At 37.6% G+C, this 15,060-nt stretch overlaps 2 protein-coding genes across 4 annotated transcripts; both read left to right on the top strand.

The window, feature by feature from the left end:
• Positions 1 to 71: 71 nt before the first annotated feature.
• Positions 72 to 5,326, top strand: LOC139408549 (vesicle-associated membrane protein 5-like). Its single transcript, XM_071152566.1, has 3 exons — positions 72 to 229; positions 1,383 to 1,526; positions 1,768 to 5,326. Exons 1-3 carry the CDS (start codon positions 227 to 229, stop codon positions 1,996 to 1,998), a joined length of 378 nt encoding a protein of 125 aa, XP_071008667.1. The 5' UTR covers positions 72 to 226; the 3' UTR covers positions 1,999 to 5,326.
• A 1,657-nt stretch (positions 5,327 to 6,983) lies between these two features.
• Positions 6,984 to 14,678, top strand: LOC139408548 (StAR related lipid transfer domain containing 4). Of its 3 annotated transcripts, none has more exons than XM_071152565.1 (6): positions 6,984 to 10,022; positions 10,299 to 10,423; positions 10,658 to 10,707; positions 10,980 to 11,106; positions 12,765 to 12,879; positions 13,544 to 14,678. In XM_071152565.1, exons 2-6 carry the CDS (start codon positions 10,319 to 10,321, stop codon positions 13,780 to 13,782), a joined length of 636 nt encoding a protein of 211 aa, XP_071008666.1. In that variant the 5' UTR covers positions 6,984 to 10,022; positions 10,299 to 10,318; the 3' UTR covers positions 13,783 to 14,678. The 3 variants fall into 3 exon arrangements, with proteins under 3 accessions (XP_071008666.1, XP_071008665.1, XP_071008664.1); XM_071152564.1 differs by having other exon boundaries at positions 6,986 to 10,022; positions 10,312 to 10,423; XM_071152563.1 differs by lacking the exon at positions 6,984 to 10,022 and having other exon boundaries at positions 10,077 to 10,423.
• The last annotated feature ends 382 nt before the right edge of the window (positions 14,679 to 15,060 follow it).

Genomic DNA, 15,060 nt, shown 5'->3' on the forward strand with positions numbered 1-15,060 from the left:
TCCTTACTAGGTAACTCGGAAATGTCCAAATGACTAAATGGTTGAAGTACACGTGCCGTCAACCAGTTAGCAAGTCGTAAATTTCCGAGTTCCAACTAGCACTTGAACGCGGCATAAATTCAGAAAGTCTTCACGCTCTCTCCCAACTAAAATAGTTTCTACTGGATTTTGCACCGACTCGGATAAATTATTTATTCTCGGGATAACAATAAGATCGTGCAGAAACATGGTAAGCTATTAATCCAAAGTAAATCAAGAAAAGGGAATTGTTTTGTGTGACATTCAAAAACGATGTATTATAATTTGGAATTTAACTTCAGATGCACGGGCTACTTCCACTTTCCTTTTGCCTATGTTGACGGAATAATGTTCTATGACATTACTTTTGAGACTAGGGAAGATTCATATAGAGCCTAGTCTATATTTTATGATAATACAGAATACTTTGTAAACACCATTGACAAGTGGTTAATTAAATGCGTATTTGAAACGCTGCTTTGTTTGAGCATTCACATTGGGTGCATCTCAATAGATAAAAGTGGGTTCCTCTGCTCGTCCCTCTCCATTCGCCTGTAGTCTAGTGATTTCAAAGAACATGACAAACAGGTAAGATTAAATTCCACATGCTATGTCGGGATTTATTTTACAGTTTAGTTTTCAGATATTGCGCAGATGAGACGGAGAGAGGAAGACAGTATACTTTGAGACATACCCCAGCATATCCTTGCCTAGCTGGAGGTCGTTGACACATTTTATTGCACCTACAGGATAACAATTTAACATACACCTCTGAAATATGAATAGGCCTATCATAAGATTTACTTACTGTAAATCAAAAGACAACATATTGTAAAATAGATATTCATTTGAGTTTTCAGAACAACACGGTTCAATCAAATGTGGAATTGATTTGACAAATACATTATATTTGAAAGGGTATCATATTTTGTTGAATAAAAACATCCATGAATACCACCCCATGCATTATTTTGCTGTAGCCAACAATTACAAAAAAAATATACATTCCTTGACAGCTGCTTGGTTTACAGTTCTTCCTTTTTAGAGTGCTACATTTCAGCCTTGACCTCAGGGTGAAGTTGCCCCTATAAATGCTGATCTGGGGCCAGTTTAATGGTTAAGGTTAGGATTGGGGGAGGGGGAACTGATCCTAGATCTGTACCTAGGGGAAACTTCACCCTGTAGTGAAACACATTCTACCTCTTCCTCTGGCTAAAAAAGAGAATCTCTAGGGATTTTTGTTTCATATTTTATATTATATTTGTTAGATATTCTGTTGGGTTTATCAACATTAAATCAACACCAGCACTTTGACAGAACTGTAGGAAAATATTTGTATTTAATTCACGTGCCATCTCTCTCAGCCTGACAAGAACAGTCGGCTGCGTCAGGCTCAGGAAGAGGCGGAGGAGGTGAAGGTCATCATGATGGACAACATGGAGAAGACCGAGGAACGCAAGGCGAAACTGCAGGACCTTGACAAAAGGGCTGAGGAACTGAAGTTAAAAGTGAGACTGGGATTGCTTTTTAATTATTATTATTTATACACACACACACACACACACACACACCATTTTTATTCTGATCTGATCCAATTCAGATGCATCACTTTTTAATATAAAAGCTGTTCAGACCTCACTCTGGCCAAGCCTTCCACAACCGGAGGTCCTTTTTGGTGTTCAAGATAGACAGTGGTGTTTTATCAGAACGGTGAATTGACTTTAGTGCTTGATTGGTTTGTTTGTTTAGAGCAAGTCCTTCCACAAGACCTCAATGAAGGTGAAGGAGCAGAAGAAATGTGACAACATCAAGGCCAAATGGAAGCTCATTGCTGTTGTTGCAGCCTCTGCCATAATTGTCATTCTAGTAGCTACCTTCATGTTGGTCAACAGATCAAGCCCTGAAAACACACATGATATAGGCAGTATCCTAATGAACGAAGGAGGCATTACACCAACAACCATTGGGCCTGGGAAGTAGGCTATAGCCTAGAATCAATAGGGCTGAAGAGGAAACAAATAGTGGGCACTACTTGAAGGATACTAATATCGGTCAAAAGTATTTTCTAGCATCTGTTGTTGATACTTTACTTGTCCTTGTACACCCATTGGAGACTACCACAGATCCATCAGGGAAGATAAATAACTTATTAGGTGCATAACTTGTTAAAGAACTGCATTATTCAGAATCTTGTTGGGATTACCAATTATCTGTAAAATATTACATCTGATAATATTGAAATCAGAAAAGGTAAGACATTAGGGGTGATGAGATAGATTTGATCTATTTCCTTTCAACAGCATTTATAATGCATTACTGTACATCTTGGGATACATAACTAAGGTTAACCTGAACATAAAATAGTTGTATTTTGTAGTTTATTTGAAAATACCATCTTTTCAAATACTCGTGGCAATAATTTCCTTTGATATTCAAATATAGGTCTCAGAAAAAAATTATGTATTTTGAATACTTCTTTCAGAAAATACTGCAGAGAAATAGCTATTTTTTGAAGAAAAATATTTTATGGTTGCCAAATATTTTATGAAAAACCAAAAACTACAACAGTTGCGTTGAAATATAATGACCATAAGCACATGGTTTGGAGGGCTCCTAGATATGAATCTTAATATAGCCTAGAATTAAATAAATGAAGGACATGGAATCCCCTCAACATTAGAGTAGACCACTTTTGCAGCTTAAAAATGACCAACAAATATACAGTATTTTCATAATGATTGAGACAAGGTAATACAGTAACACTTGACATCAAGTTCTTATACATGTGTAGTAATTTTGTGACAATAGCGACATTGTTGTTACATAGGACCTTGGAAATTGCTTTATAATTGCACAATGGAGTTATTACACAAGTGGAATAAGGACAGTCATTATTCCTTGTGTACATGAGTTAAAAATGCAGCTGATTGCTATGCAATTAAAATGCAATTACCAATTATGTAACATGCTAATAAAATGTTTAAGTTTTATTACACAGGCACAAGAACAGTTGTTAAGTGGAATGCTAATGGTTACAAAATATGGCTATTAAGTTTTAAAAGGAAACTAAATATCTCAAAACTTAAATAACTATAGCCAAAATCATGTTAGTTTGTATTCTGAGTAAACTGTCTCTTTAAATATGTTATAGTGTGTGTTTGAAACAACACTTACCCACAGATGGACAAAGAGTTAAGTTGTTTTTGCTAAGCATCCAACTTGCTGTTTGCAGATGGCTTTGAATTTCTCTGCAGTAATTTCAGGTGTCATAAAATTAATTGCAACTTTCTACCTTTTCAGTGGCATGTTGAGTCAGTCGAACGTCAACTGATTTATACTTATCTTTACAAAATATCATTGGTTTGACTTGATTATGTACTCCTATGGCAATGGACATTCACAGAATGTTCAGATATAAATGTGTTGTGTATATCAAATATGACTGTCAAATAGAATGGTATAGTATAGGAGATTGTGTGCGAGCACTATTAATTATTTATATCTTCAACATGCAGTTGCAGATAAAGTTTGTTAGTTGAAGGCAGACAATCCAATAGTTTCTTAAAAAGTAGCCACTTCCTGAGATCGGTATTGAAATATAAAAACAAGGTACTTGCTTTATCAGTTGCGTATTGAAATGGTTTTAGAAAATAGTCATTTTTTGGGATCTGTATTCAAATACTTTGTCACCTCCAAAGTAACTATTTGTTCCCCCTTAAATGGTTACCTTCCACAAAGCATAGTTAAAACTAAAGTTCTCAGATCTGAACCTGAATAACCTCACATTTTCAATGACACCATTCATTTCCCAAAGATATATCCAGACAAAAATGTGTTTATATTTTACTGAAGGTACACCACCATTTACTCTGTCATCCTTGAAGGACTAGTTGATAGACATCACGTGTTGACAAAACAAGGCATTCCATTGTCAAGATCAGGATTTAACTGACAATATAATTCAATTTTTAGAAATGAGTGTAACGTCCCTCAATGCTGAACAACTGATTGAGTCACATTAAATAGGCAATAGCCAAAATGCCCTTGCTTGCTAAATAACTGACGTTTGTAGTGTAAACACAATGGGATTATGTTTTTGACAATGACACCTGTTCAACCCTTTTATAAACAGTCAACAGGAACTCCCCAATAGCCAGCTGTGTCTAGTTCATTGACCAGTTGAATGGACATTGAGTCAAAAATATGTTTTGTTATCTTGCAATTGCATTATTGATTTATTTTATCCAGTAAATTAGATTTGTTTTTAAAGTACATTAACCCTGATTGCTCATTATTTCAACACGATTGGCTGGCAATTACCAATAGGCTATTTTGTCTAAGTGATTTGAATGTATCAACCTTACTGCATTCCAAAGGGGAAATAATCTCCTTTCCCTCATCACAACTCTGCCAGATGGTTTAGAATGTTTAAATTCCCTTAATACATACTTTGACTCTCCCCTTTCAACCTATCCAATCATTTGGAAAAAGTCAAGGACAAACTAAATATAACGTTTTTTTAATGGAATTCAGCCAGAATTACATGGCATTGGTTTTGCATGCCAGTTTACCCCGATGAAGGGATTTTGCACTTGATTCAAAAACCTGCATCTCCAGGAGTGACATCGAAAGACAACTGTTCCACCCAATGAGATGTAGTAACCGTAAATGGCTGAACGGGGTGCTCGTTTGAAGAAACTGTGCATCCAGGGGCGTCATTTCAGCAAAACAATTAAGCTCATTTACTGCATTTCTACACAATTTAAAAACTAAAACAAAGACATTATCACCTTGTTTCTGTAGTTTCATTCACATCAATAGGAGACTTGCCTAAGCATCAGTGTAATGGGTGCATGTCCGTGGCAGTGAAGTCAGAGGCGCAGGAAAACAAACTTGGTATAAAACGGCGTCGTTTAATAAGTGCTAATAAAACTCAAAAAACCAAAATAATAAGTGGGTACAAAACCCGTCACACATCGACACATGACTTGCACATAACATACAATAATACATATCCGACAAGGACATGAGGGGGGAACAGAGGGTTAAATACACATGTAATTGATGGGATTGGAACCAGGTGTGAAGGAAGACAAGACAAAACCAATGGAAAATGGATCAGTGACGGCAGAAGGTCGGTGACGTCGACAGCCGAACACCGCCTGAACAAGGAGAGGGACCGACTTCGGTGGAAGTCGTGAAAATCAGACAGTTACCATATAATATTCATTCTGAAATAAGTATGCCTAAAATAGAAGAAAGTCTCTACAAGCCAGAATGGCGAATAAAATGATATTTACAAGTACTTTACCGGTTGTCTGTGCCTTTGATCCTTTTGACGGTAGGAGGTGGAAATAGGGTATCCACAGTAAAGTGTTTCCCCGACTTTTTAGTAAATTCTGTCTCTTGTATTTTCAATCTCCCAAGTCATTGCAGGTGATGCACAATATGTTAACAGTAGCATAATGTAAAGGAATGTAATCAGCTAGAAGTGTTTGAAATCTACCTGCTGATTGCATGGGCCAACTTTCAGTCTGTAGTTCGGTAGGCTCAGCCATATTGTGCAAGTGTTTGTCACAGTGCGAATTGCAAACCAATAAACAGACCAGCGTACTGAAGGTCGGGTTGATAACACTTCCCTGTGGATATTTTGTCTCCGAAATGGGGACAAATCAGCTGACAACATGTAAAGTGAATTGAAATTAAACATTCTGACTGTTCGACAATGCTGCGCTATATGTTGGAGAGGTGAGTAAGTATTTCAGGGTTCTAAAATAGGCTAATAGGTGACTTAATATTCCACACACTCATGACATTAAATAATTAACTAGTTTAGCACCGGGATTAAAACGGTTTGATTTGACTAAACTAGCAGTTACCCTACCTACTCAAAGCCATCTACTTCAGCCATTTTACCTCTGCACTGCTTGGAGAAAAAGTCATGCTGTTTCGATAAGATATCCATAAAGCCAGTCCGCCCGCCGGCATACAAACAGCCTTCCCTCCCGCTCCCAGGCATCTACATGGTCCTAAAGTCAGTCCTTTTATATCGCTAAACTGCATTTGCCTTCGGGATTGGAATTATTTTATAATAAACGCAACATGCAACAATTAACGGTTCTGAGTTACAGTTCATATAAGGAAATCAATCAATTGAAATGAATTCATTAGCCCTAATCTATGGATTTTATATGACTGGGCACAGGCCCAGCCAATCAAAATTCATTTTTCTCTACAAAAAGAGATAAATAATATTCTACAATGTAGAAAATAGTAAACAATAAAGAAAAATCCTTGTTCCAAACTTCTTCCATTTCAGAATGATGGAGGCCACTGTGTTCTTGGGGACCTTCAATGCTGCAAAAAATGCTTTGATACCTTCCCCAGATCTGTGCCTCGACACAATCCTGTCTTGGAGCTCTACCGAAAATTCATATGACCTCATGGCTTCGTTTTGGCCCTGACATGCACTGTCAACTGTAGACAGGTGTGTGCATTTCCAAAACATGTTCAATCAATTACATTTACCACAGGTGGACACCAAGTTGTAGAAACATGTCAAGGATGATCAATGGAAACAGGATGCACCTGAGCTCAATTTCGAGTCTCATAAGCAAAAATGTCTGAATACTTACGCAAATTAGGTATTTCTGTTTGTTTTTTTATACACTACCGTTCAAAAGTTTGGGGTCACTTAGAAATGTCCTTGTTTTTGAAAGAAAAGCACATTTTGTCCATTAAAATAACATCACATTTATCAGATTTAATGTTGTAAATTACTATTGTAGCTGCAAACGGGATGATTTTTAATGTAATATCTACAGTGCATTTACCAAATTATATTTTGAAAGAGGGAGCAAAATATTTTAAGCATATGTTTTCTTTTCGGTCTCCTTAATTTCTCCTATATTTCTTTTCAGTCTCCTTTATTTCTACTGAATGTAATTCAGGATTTCTTTCCTAGTAATAATAATAATAAGGGAAATGTAATAAATGTACAGAAAGACCAGTGTGAAGGCCAACTTACAGAAGAGGAACTTTTTGAGGCAATTGAATATTTTCAGTCTTTAAAAACACTAGGACTTGATGGTATACCAGTAGAGTTATATCATACCTTTTTTTGATGTACTCAAAGATCCATTATTAGCATGTTTTAATTACTCCTTTAAAAATGGTAGACTTTCAGGTACTCAACAATAAGGTCTGATTTCATTACTACTAAAACAGAATCCAGGTGGTAAGTATAAAGATCCAGTCCATTAAAAAAACTGGAGGCCTCTAACACTTCAATGTTGTGATTTGAAAATCCTGGCGAAATGCATAGCATGTAGAATAAAAAAGGTTTTACCAGATATTGTTCATTCATTGGAGATAATATACGACAATTACTTGAAACAATTGAACATTGTGAAGCATCAAAGATACCATGCCTGGTCTTCATAGCAGATTTTGAGAAGGTGTTTGATAAAGTATGACTAGAATTTATATTTAAATGCTTGGATTACTTTAATTTCGGTGAATCTCTTATACAATGGCTTAAAGTTATGTACAGCAACCTCAGATGTAATATTGTAAATAATGGTTACTTTTCAGAAAGTATTGAGCTTTTAAGAGGAGTAAAACAAGGCTGTCCATTGTCTCTATATCTATTTATTATGGACATTGAAATGCTAGCTATTAAAATTAGATCCAACAGGAACATCAAGGGGTTAGAAATACAGGGGATAAAAACAAAAGTGTCAATGTATGCTGATGACTCTGGATCCCTGCACAGTCTCATTGAAGATATTGATCACTTTTCTAGCCTCTCTGGACTAAAACCTAATTATGACATATTACGTATTGGATTGTTAAAAAACACAGTGTTTACACTACCTTGTAGTTTACTAATAAAATGGGCAGATTGTGAAGTAGACAACTTGGTATTCACATCTCAAATCATATAAATGAAGTTACCACAATCAATTTCAATAGAAAGTTTGCAAAAATAGATAAGATTCTGCAACCATGGAGAGGTCAATACATGTCTATTTATGGAGAAATCACATTGATTAACTCTTTGATCGTATCACAGTTTACTTACTTACTAATGGCACGCCTACTCCAGAGGACTCGTTTTTTTTTATCATATGAGCAAAAAATCATTTGTTTTATTTGGAATGCTAAAATTAAATGTGCCTATTTATATTGTGAATATGAGTTTGTGGGGATAAAATTATTAAATATTAAAGCTTTAAACCTCTCACTAAAAGTATCACTCATACATCAATTATATTTAAACCCAAAATGGTTCTCCAGTAGATTATTCAGAAAGGGTCATCCATTGTTCAAAAATGGCCTTTTTGCCTTTATACAGATTACAACTTCTCATTTCCAACTAATTGAAAATGAAATTTTGTTGAAAGTATCTTCCTTTTTTAAACAAGCCATATAAAGCTGGTTACAATTTCAGTTTTATCCTCCAGAAATGATAGAACAAACATTACAACAAATGTTATGGTTAAACTCAAATATACTGATTAATAAAAAAACATTCTTTATGGATTTATTTTTATTGTATTATATTTATTAATGATATTATGAATACAATCGGTGAAGTTATGTCAAATGTGCAGCTATCGAAAATATATGGGAACGTTTGCTCAATCCAAATTTATAACCAACTGATTGGAGCATTAACACAATAATGGAGGAGGCAAGTGAAAAAAGGAGAAGGTGGGGAATTTATTTGCCTGTCATATATTAACGATACAAATTGGCTGAAAGGTATTGGCATAAATAGAAATACATCTACCAGTTTTATTTGAGGACAGAAATGTTGACAGCTGCGCCATACAGGTTGCAAAATAAATGAGAAGATATTTTTGATATACCGATTCCATGGCACATGGTTAATGAACTGGTCCAAAAAACAACACTTGATTCAAATCACAACATTAATTTAAAATGTACCTTACAAATAGCAGTGTTGGGTGATTTGGAAAGCCATAGTCAGTCAATAAATAATATAATTATACTTGTAGGGAAGTTTTTCATCTTTAGCTCTCAATCTGTGGATACTATACGATTAGAAAGGTTAAAAATGTATGTAAAACATCACAGCACAATTGAAAAATATATGGCACATGGAAACCAAACGAGGGTGGTCTATGGTGATAGGTGGGATGGGCTGAGAGTGGCTGAGGGGTGGGATTAAAGAGTTTCTGTAATGTATTATTGTTATATGATTGCTTTATATAAAAGTACCATGAATGTAAAATGTGTATACAAAATGTGTATGTAAAATGTATATGTAAAATGTATATGTAAAATGTATATGTAAAATGTATATGTATATTTAAAATATATGTAGCAGAAAAGCTGTAAAAAAAACAAAAACAAGATATGTGTCCTCCGAAGAGGGGTGGTGGTGCATGGGTTAATAATAAAATGTAAAAAAAATAAAAAAATAAAAAAATAAAAAAAAAATGTTTGGCAAAGCCTCTCCTTGGTGCAATCCAGAATCCTTGCGACTAAACCCTAAACCTTAACCCTTACCCTTACCATGACCATAAACCTTACCTAACCCTGACCTTAATCCTAACCTTAACCCTTACCTTAACCATTTTCAATTTCAACTTCATTGGGTAGGGATGTCCCATAGATAGCGTAGACCATTGACCAATACAATACATAGCATCAGCAATCCAGGGTTTATACACATCACTGGTTCCACCTGTGTCGTTTAACACATTAGCTTTCAAAAGGAGCGCACCTATTCATGCAGGTTCATATAAACTCTCCACCCTCTCCTACTGCTCCCACTCGATGGTCCGATATACAGTAACGCATCTGACCAATAGGAACACGGAACATATCAAACACAGGAAACGACTACACTTCTGATTGGGTGATAGAGGAGCTCTCACATACAGGAACATAATTTTCGCTCACCGTTTGCAGATGTGTTTACTATAAATACATGAAAACTGAACCACTATCGTAAATTGCAACACCATTCAAAGGTAAGGACTATTCGGTGAAATACCTTATGTGAGCTGAACGATAATTGTCTGATTTAACTGTGCGGTATTGGGGTGTCAGATTTCAACAAAATGAACCGGCTTCTAAAGGGTCGGGCAAACTGTGCGGCTGTTTTCTCTTTTGAAATGAGCATATCAGTTAAAAAGCATACAATATTCTGGTAATTGAGCTGTGCTAAATAAGCCATGAATATAGATTTGCTCATAATTGCTATATTTAATTGTTTCATAATATACAATGCGAATTGATGTTTGAAGTTGTTTTGAAAAGGATCAAAATGGGAACCTTGCAAGAACCCAGTGCTTTGACAGCCAGACTGCAGAACACTCTCATGTCTTACCATAGCCTGGATGAGAATGAGTGGAGGGTAGCCAAGAAATCGGTGGGTGATACAGTATTTTCACAGTCTATTTAATCACCTCCTATACTGTAGGCTCAAAAGTTAATTGATTGGAAACGATGTATACCACACACCATATACTGTCTTCACCCACTTACACTTTCAATTCCTTATAAGCTCATTTTGTTTGTGCAAAACTGCGCTGGCACCAGACTGTTTCTTCTGCGTCTATGGGGTTTCCACTATCTTGATGTTTTTTGTAATCTTACATTGTAGAAAGATGTCACGGTATGGAGAAAGTCATCAGAGGAGTTTCGTGGCTATCTGTAAGTATGGGCCTTCTTTCAGTAATGACCCTGGGCATGAAATCACAAATATCATGCCTATATTTTGTGTTTTAGCCATATTGCAGTCAATGCATTCCCTTTTATTGATGAAAAAGGAACCCACTGGCCACATACATAAATTAAACGTCTATTCCACGTTGGTTTAACATCATTTAATTGAAATGACGTGGAAACAACGTTGATTCAACCATTGTGTACCCAGTGGGAAGGTTTATTTGTCTGATCTGATGTGTGATGGTTTTATCTTGCAGGTATAAATCCCAGGGTATGGTCGACGATAACCCCAATAGAATAGTGGATTACATACGCCCTGGGCCTTATCGATTAGACTGGGATAGTTTGATGACAGCAATGGACATAATAGAAAACCTTGATCAGGTAAACCCATCATCCCTTAAGTGTTCTTTGATTACGTGATCAAATGACAAAAGTACAGTGGGGCAAAAAAGTATTTAGTCAGCCACCAATATTGTGCAAGTTCTCCCACTTAAAAAGGTGAGAGAGGCCTGTAATTTTCATCATAGGTACACTTCAACTATGACAGACAAAATGAGAGAAAAAAAATCCAGAAAATCACATTGTAGGATTTTTAATGAATTTATTTGCAAATTATGGTGGAAAATAAGTATTTGGTCAATAACAAAAGTTTATCTCAATACTTTGTTATATACCCTTTGTTGGCAATGACAGAGGTCAAACGTTTTCTGTAAGTCTTCACAAGGTTTTCACACACTGTTGCTGGTATTTTGGCCCATTCCTCCATGCAGATCTCCTCTAGAGCAATGATGTTTTGGGGGTGTTGCTGGGCAACAAGGACTTTCAACTCCCTCCAAAGATTTTCTTTGGGGTTGAGATCTAGAGACTGGCTAGGCCACTCCAGGACCTTGAAATGCTTCTTACGAAGCCACTCCTTCGTTGCCTGGGCGGTGTGTTTGGGATCATTGTCATGCTGAAAGACCCAGCCACGTTTCATCTTCAATGCCCTTGCTGATAGAAGGAGGTTTTCACTCAATCTCATGATACATGGCCCCATTCATCCTTTCCTTTACACGGATCAGTCGTCCTGGTCCCTTTGCAGAAAAACAGCCCCAAAGCATCATGTTTCCACCCTCATGCTTCACAGTACGTATGGTGTTCTTTGGCTCCAACTCAGCATTCTTTGTCCTCCAAACACGACGAGTTGAGTTTTTACCAAAAAGTTATATTTTGGTTTCATCTGACCATATGACATTCTCCCAATCTTCTTCTGGATCATCCAAATGCTCTCTAGCAAACTTCAGACGGGCCTGGACATGTACTGGCTTAAGCAGGGGGACACGTCTGGCACTGCAGGATTTGAGTCCCTGGCGATTTCTTCAAACAAAGCTGCTTACCTATTGCAGATTCAGTCTTCCCAGCCTGGTGCAGGTCTACAATTTTGTTTCTGGTGTCCTTTGACAGCTCTTTGGTCTTGGCCATAGTGGAGTTTGGAGTGTGACTGTTTGAGGTTGTGGACAGGTGTCTTTTATACTAATAACAAGTTCAAACAGGTGCCATTAATACAGGTAACGAGTGGAGGAAGAAGAGGAGCCTCTTAAAGAAGGTCTGTGAGAGAAATCTTGCTTGTTTGTAGCTGACCAAATACTAATTTTCCACCATATTTTGCAAATAAATTCATAAAAAATCCTACAATGAGATTTTCTGGATTTCTTTTCTTCTCATTTTGTCTGTCATAGTTGAAGTGTACCTATGATGAAAATTACAGGCCTCTCCCATCTTTTTAAGTGGGAGAACTTGCACAATTGGTGGCTGACTAAATACTTTTTTGCCCCACTGTATCTTATTTCTCTCTTGAAGATACATGCAGACTGCACAGAGGTTTTTTTGTGTAATTCCTATTTTACCACACTTAAGTAGACCCACTGCCCTAAATATTACTCAATTTGTCAGAATAATGATATTCCATCTTCTTATTAGGTTATATAAAAGAGCTTTGTCACAGTTAGCATGTTATCCCAAATGAATCAATGGCTAAGTTTATCTCTGTCTGTCTGCAGGGCTGTTGTGTGATGAGGTACACAACTGCAGGCCAGCTGTGGAACATCATAGCTCCCAGAGAGTTTATTGATTTCTCCTACACCACAGACTACCAGGATGGACTATTGTCCTGCGGTGAGTAGCAATGTGCAGTGATGGAACCACAAGGGAAGGTAGCATAATGAATACAAATGTGTTGTGTGTAAGACGTCTGGAGTTCACTGCTTTCTTCTAACTACAGTATTAGTATCTAACTAAAATGCTGAATCCCAAACAGCCTCACAGGTTTGATATTTAAAGATTGTGATCCAGGAAATGTTTTCTGTGTAATAACTCTGTGTAGGTGTGTAATAGCTCTGTGTCTGCGACTGTCTATGTGTGTAATAGTTCTGTGTAGGTGTGTAATAGCTCTGTGTAGGTGTGTAATAGCTCTGTGTCTGCGACTCTGTCTATGTGTGTAATAGTTCTGTGTAGGTGTGTAATAGCTCTATGTCTGTGACTCTGTCTGTGTGTAATAGTTCTGTGTAGGTGTGTTAAAGTTATCTGTAGGTGTGTAATATCTCTGTGTCTGTGTGTAATAGCTCTGTGTCTGTGTAGGTGTTTCCTTTTCTGTTAAATTTCCAAAAGTGGTGTTTAACTGAAACATTTCAATTGTTCTAAACTTTAGGGAGTCAATTTTTGTTTAATCTTTCCTTTCCACAAGGTCTATATGCAGGGTCAACTTATTTTAGGGAGACCCGGAAGACCACTCCAGGAAGTTGTCTGACCACAGATTTTGTCTGTCTCCACTATCCACCAGGTATCAGTGTGGAGCATGAGGAGCAGCATCAGAGTTATGTCCGGGGCTTCAACCACCCATGTGGCTGGTTCTGTGTGCCCACCCCAGATAGCACCACCGCCCCAGCCCAGAGCCTCCTGACAGGGTACATTCAGACAGACCTCCGGGGTATGATCCCCCAGTCTGCCGTGGACACAGCCATGGCCAGCACCCTCATCAACTTCTACACTGACCTGCGCAGGGCTCTGAAGAAAGCCTAACCAGTACTAGCCCGGTTGCCAGATTGGTTTATGCTTTAGCCAACTCTGTCGTATTTGTTGTTATACTGAATGCATGGGATGGCAAGGGAAGTAAGAGGAGTTGGCTAAAACACGTTCAAATCTGGCGACTAGGCTAAACCAGTACATCCTAACAGCACTCCTTTTTTAATACACCAGTCGATTGATCAGTCAGTCTATACTCCACCCTCATAGAGGGCTATAGAGATCCAACTCCAATTCACACCAACTCAGGGCAGGATCCAGTTTAGGTTGAAACAGGGTAGGAGTTAAAGGACATGGTCTGACCTGGTCTGCTGCTCACTGGACTTTGGAGTTGTGACTTGTTATTTGTCTGCTCTTTAAATCATTATATAATACTGAAAATTGCTACGAGATTAAGGTATTACACAAACACTGAAGCACTTGATCAAAGTCGATGTTTGCCTTTTTTGTTGATCTCTTTTGCTGATTTCGGACAAACATCGAACATACCCAACAAATTAAATCGTTGGGGGTAGATAGATACAAAAATATAGGTAGACAGACAGCCAATACAATCAATGCAATGTTGCTTTTAGTTGAAGTTACACGTGAAAGTGTTTGCAGGGTTATACATTGGAATTTGACTGGTGTGTCACGCCCTGATCTGTTTCACCTGTCCTTGTGCTTGTCTCCACCCCCCTCCAGGTGTCACCCATCTTCGCTATTATCCCTGTGTATTTATACCTGTGTTCTCTGTCTGTTTGTTGCCAGTTGGTCTTGTTAGTTCAAGTTTATCAGCGGTTTTCCTGGCAGCGCCTATCGTTTCCCAGCCTCTCTTTCCTCGTCATCCTGGTTTTTGACCTTTGCCTGTCCTGACCCTTTACCCGCCCGTCTGACCTCTCTGCCTGACCCTGAGCCTGCCTGCCATCCTGTACCTTTGCTCCACCTCTGGATTACTGAACTCTGCCTGTCCCTGACCCTGAGTCCGCCTGCCGTCCTGTACCTTTGCCTTACCCTGGATCTTCGACCCCTGCCTGCCTTGACCTGTCTTTGCCTGCCCCTATTGCTACAATAAACATGGTTACTTCAACAGTCTGCATCTGGGTCTTACCTTGATCTTGATATGGTGCTAATATAAATTGTTGATGTCCATCAAATGTCTTCAACGATAGCTACCGATAACAGTATCCAGCCAGACATGCATCTATCTGTTTATGTTTTTATAATAATGATTAACTGTAACTCTTTGGACTATAATAGTAGATATCAGACACTGATTTGACATTCATCCCAAAT

The sequence above is a fragment of the Oncorhynchus clarkii genome, chromosome 5 (assembly GCF_045791955.1).
Source record: "Oncorhynchus clarkii lewisi isolate Uvic-CL-2024 chromosome 5, UVic_Ocla_1.0, whole genome shotgun sequence".
In the NCBI taxonomy this organism is placed as follows: Eukaryota; Metazoa; Chordata; class Actinopteri; order Salmoniformes; family Salmonidae; genus Oncorhynchus; species Oncorhynchus clarkii.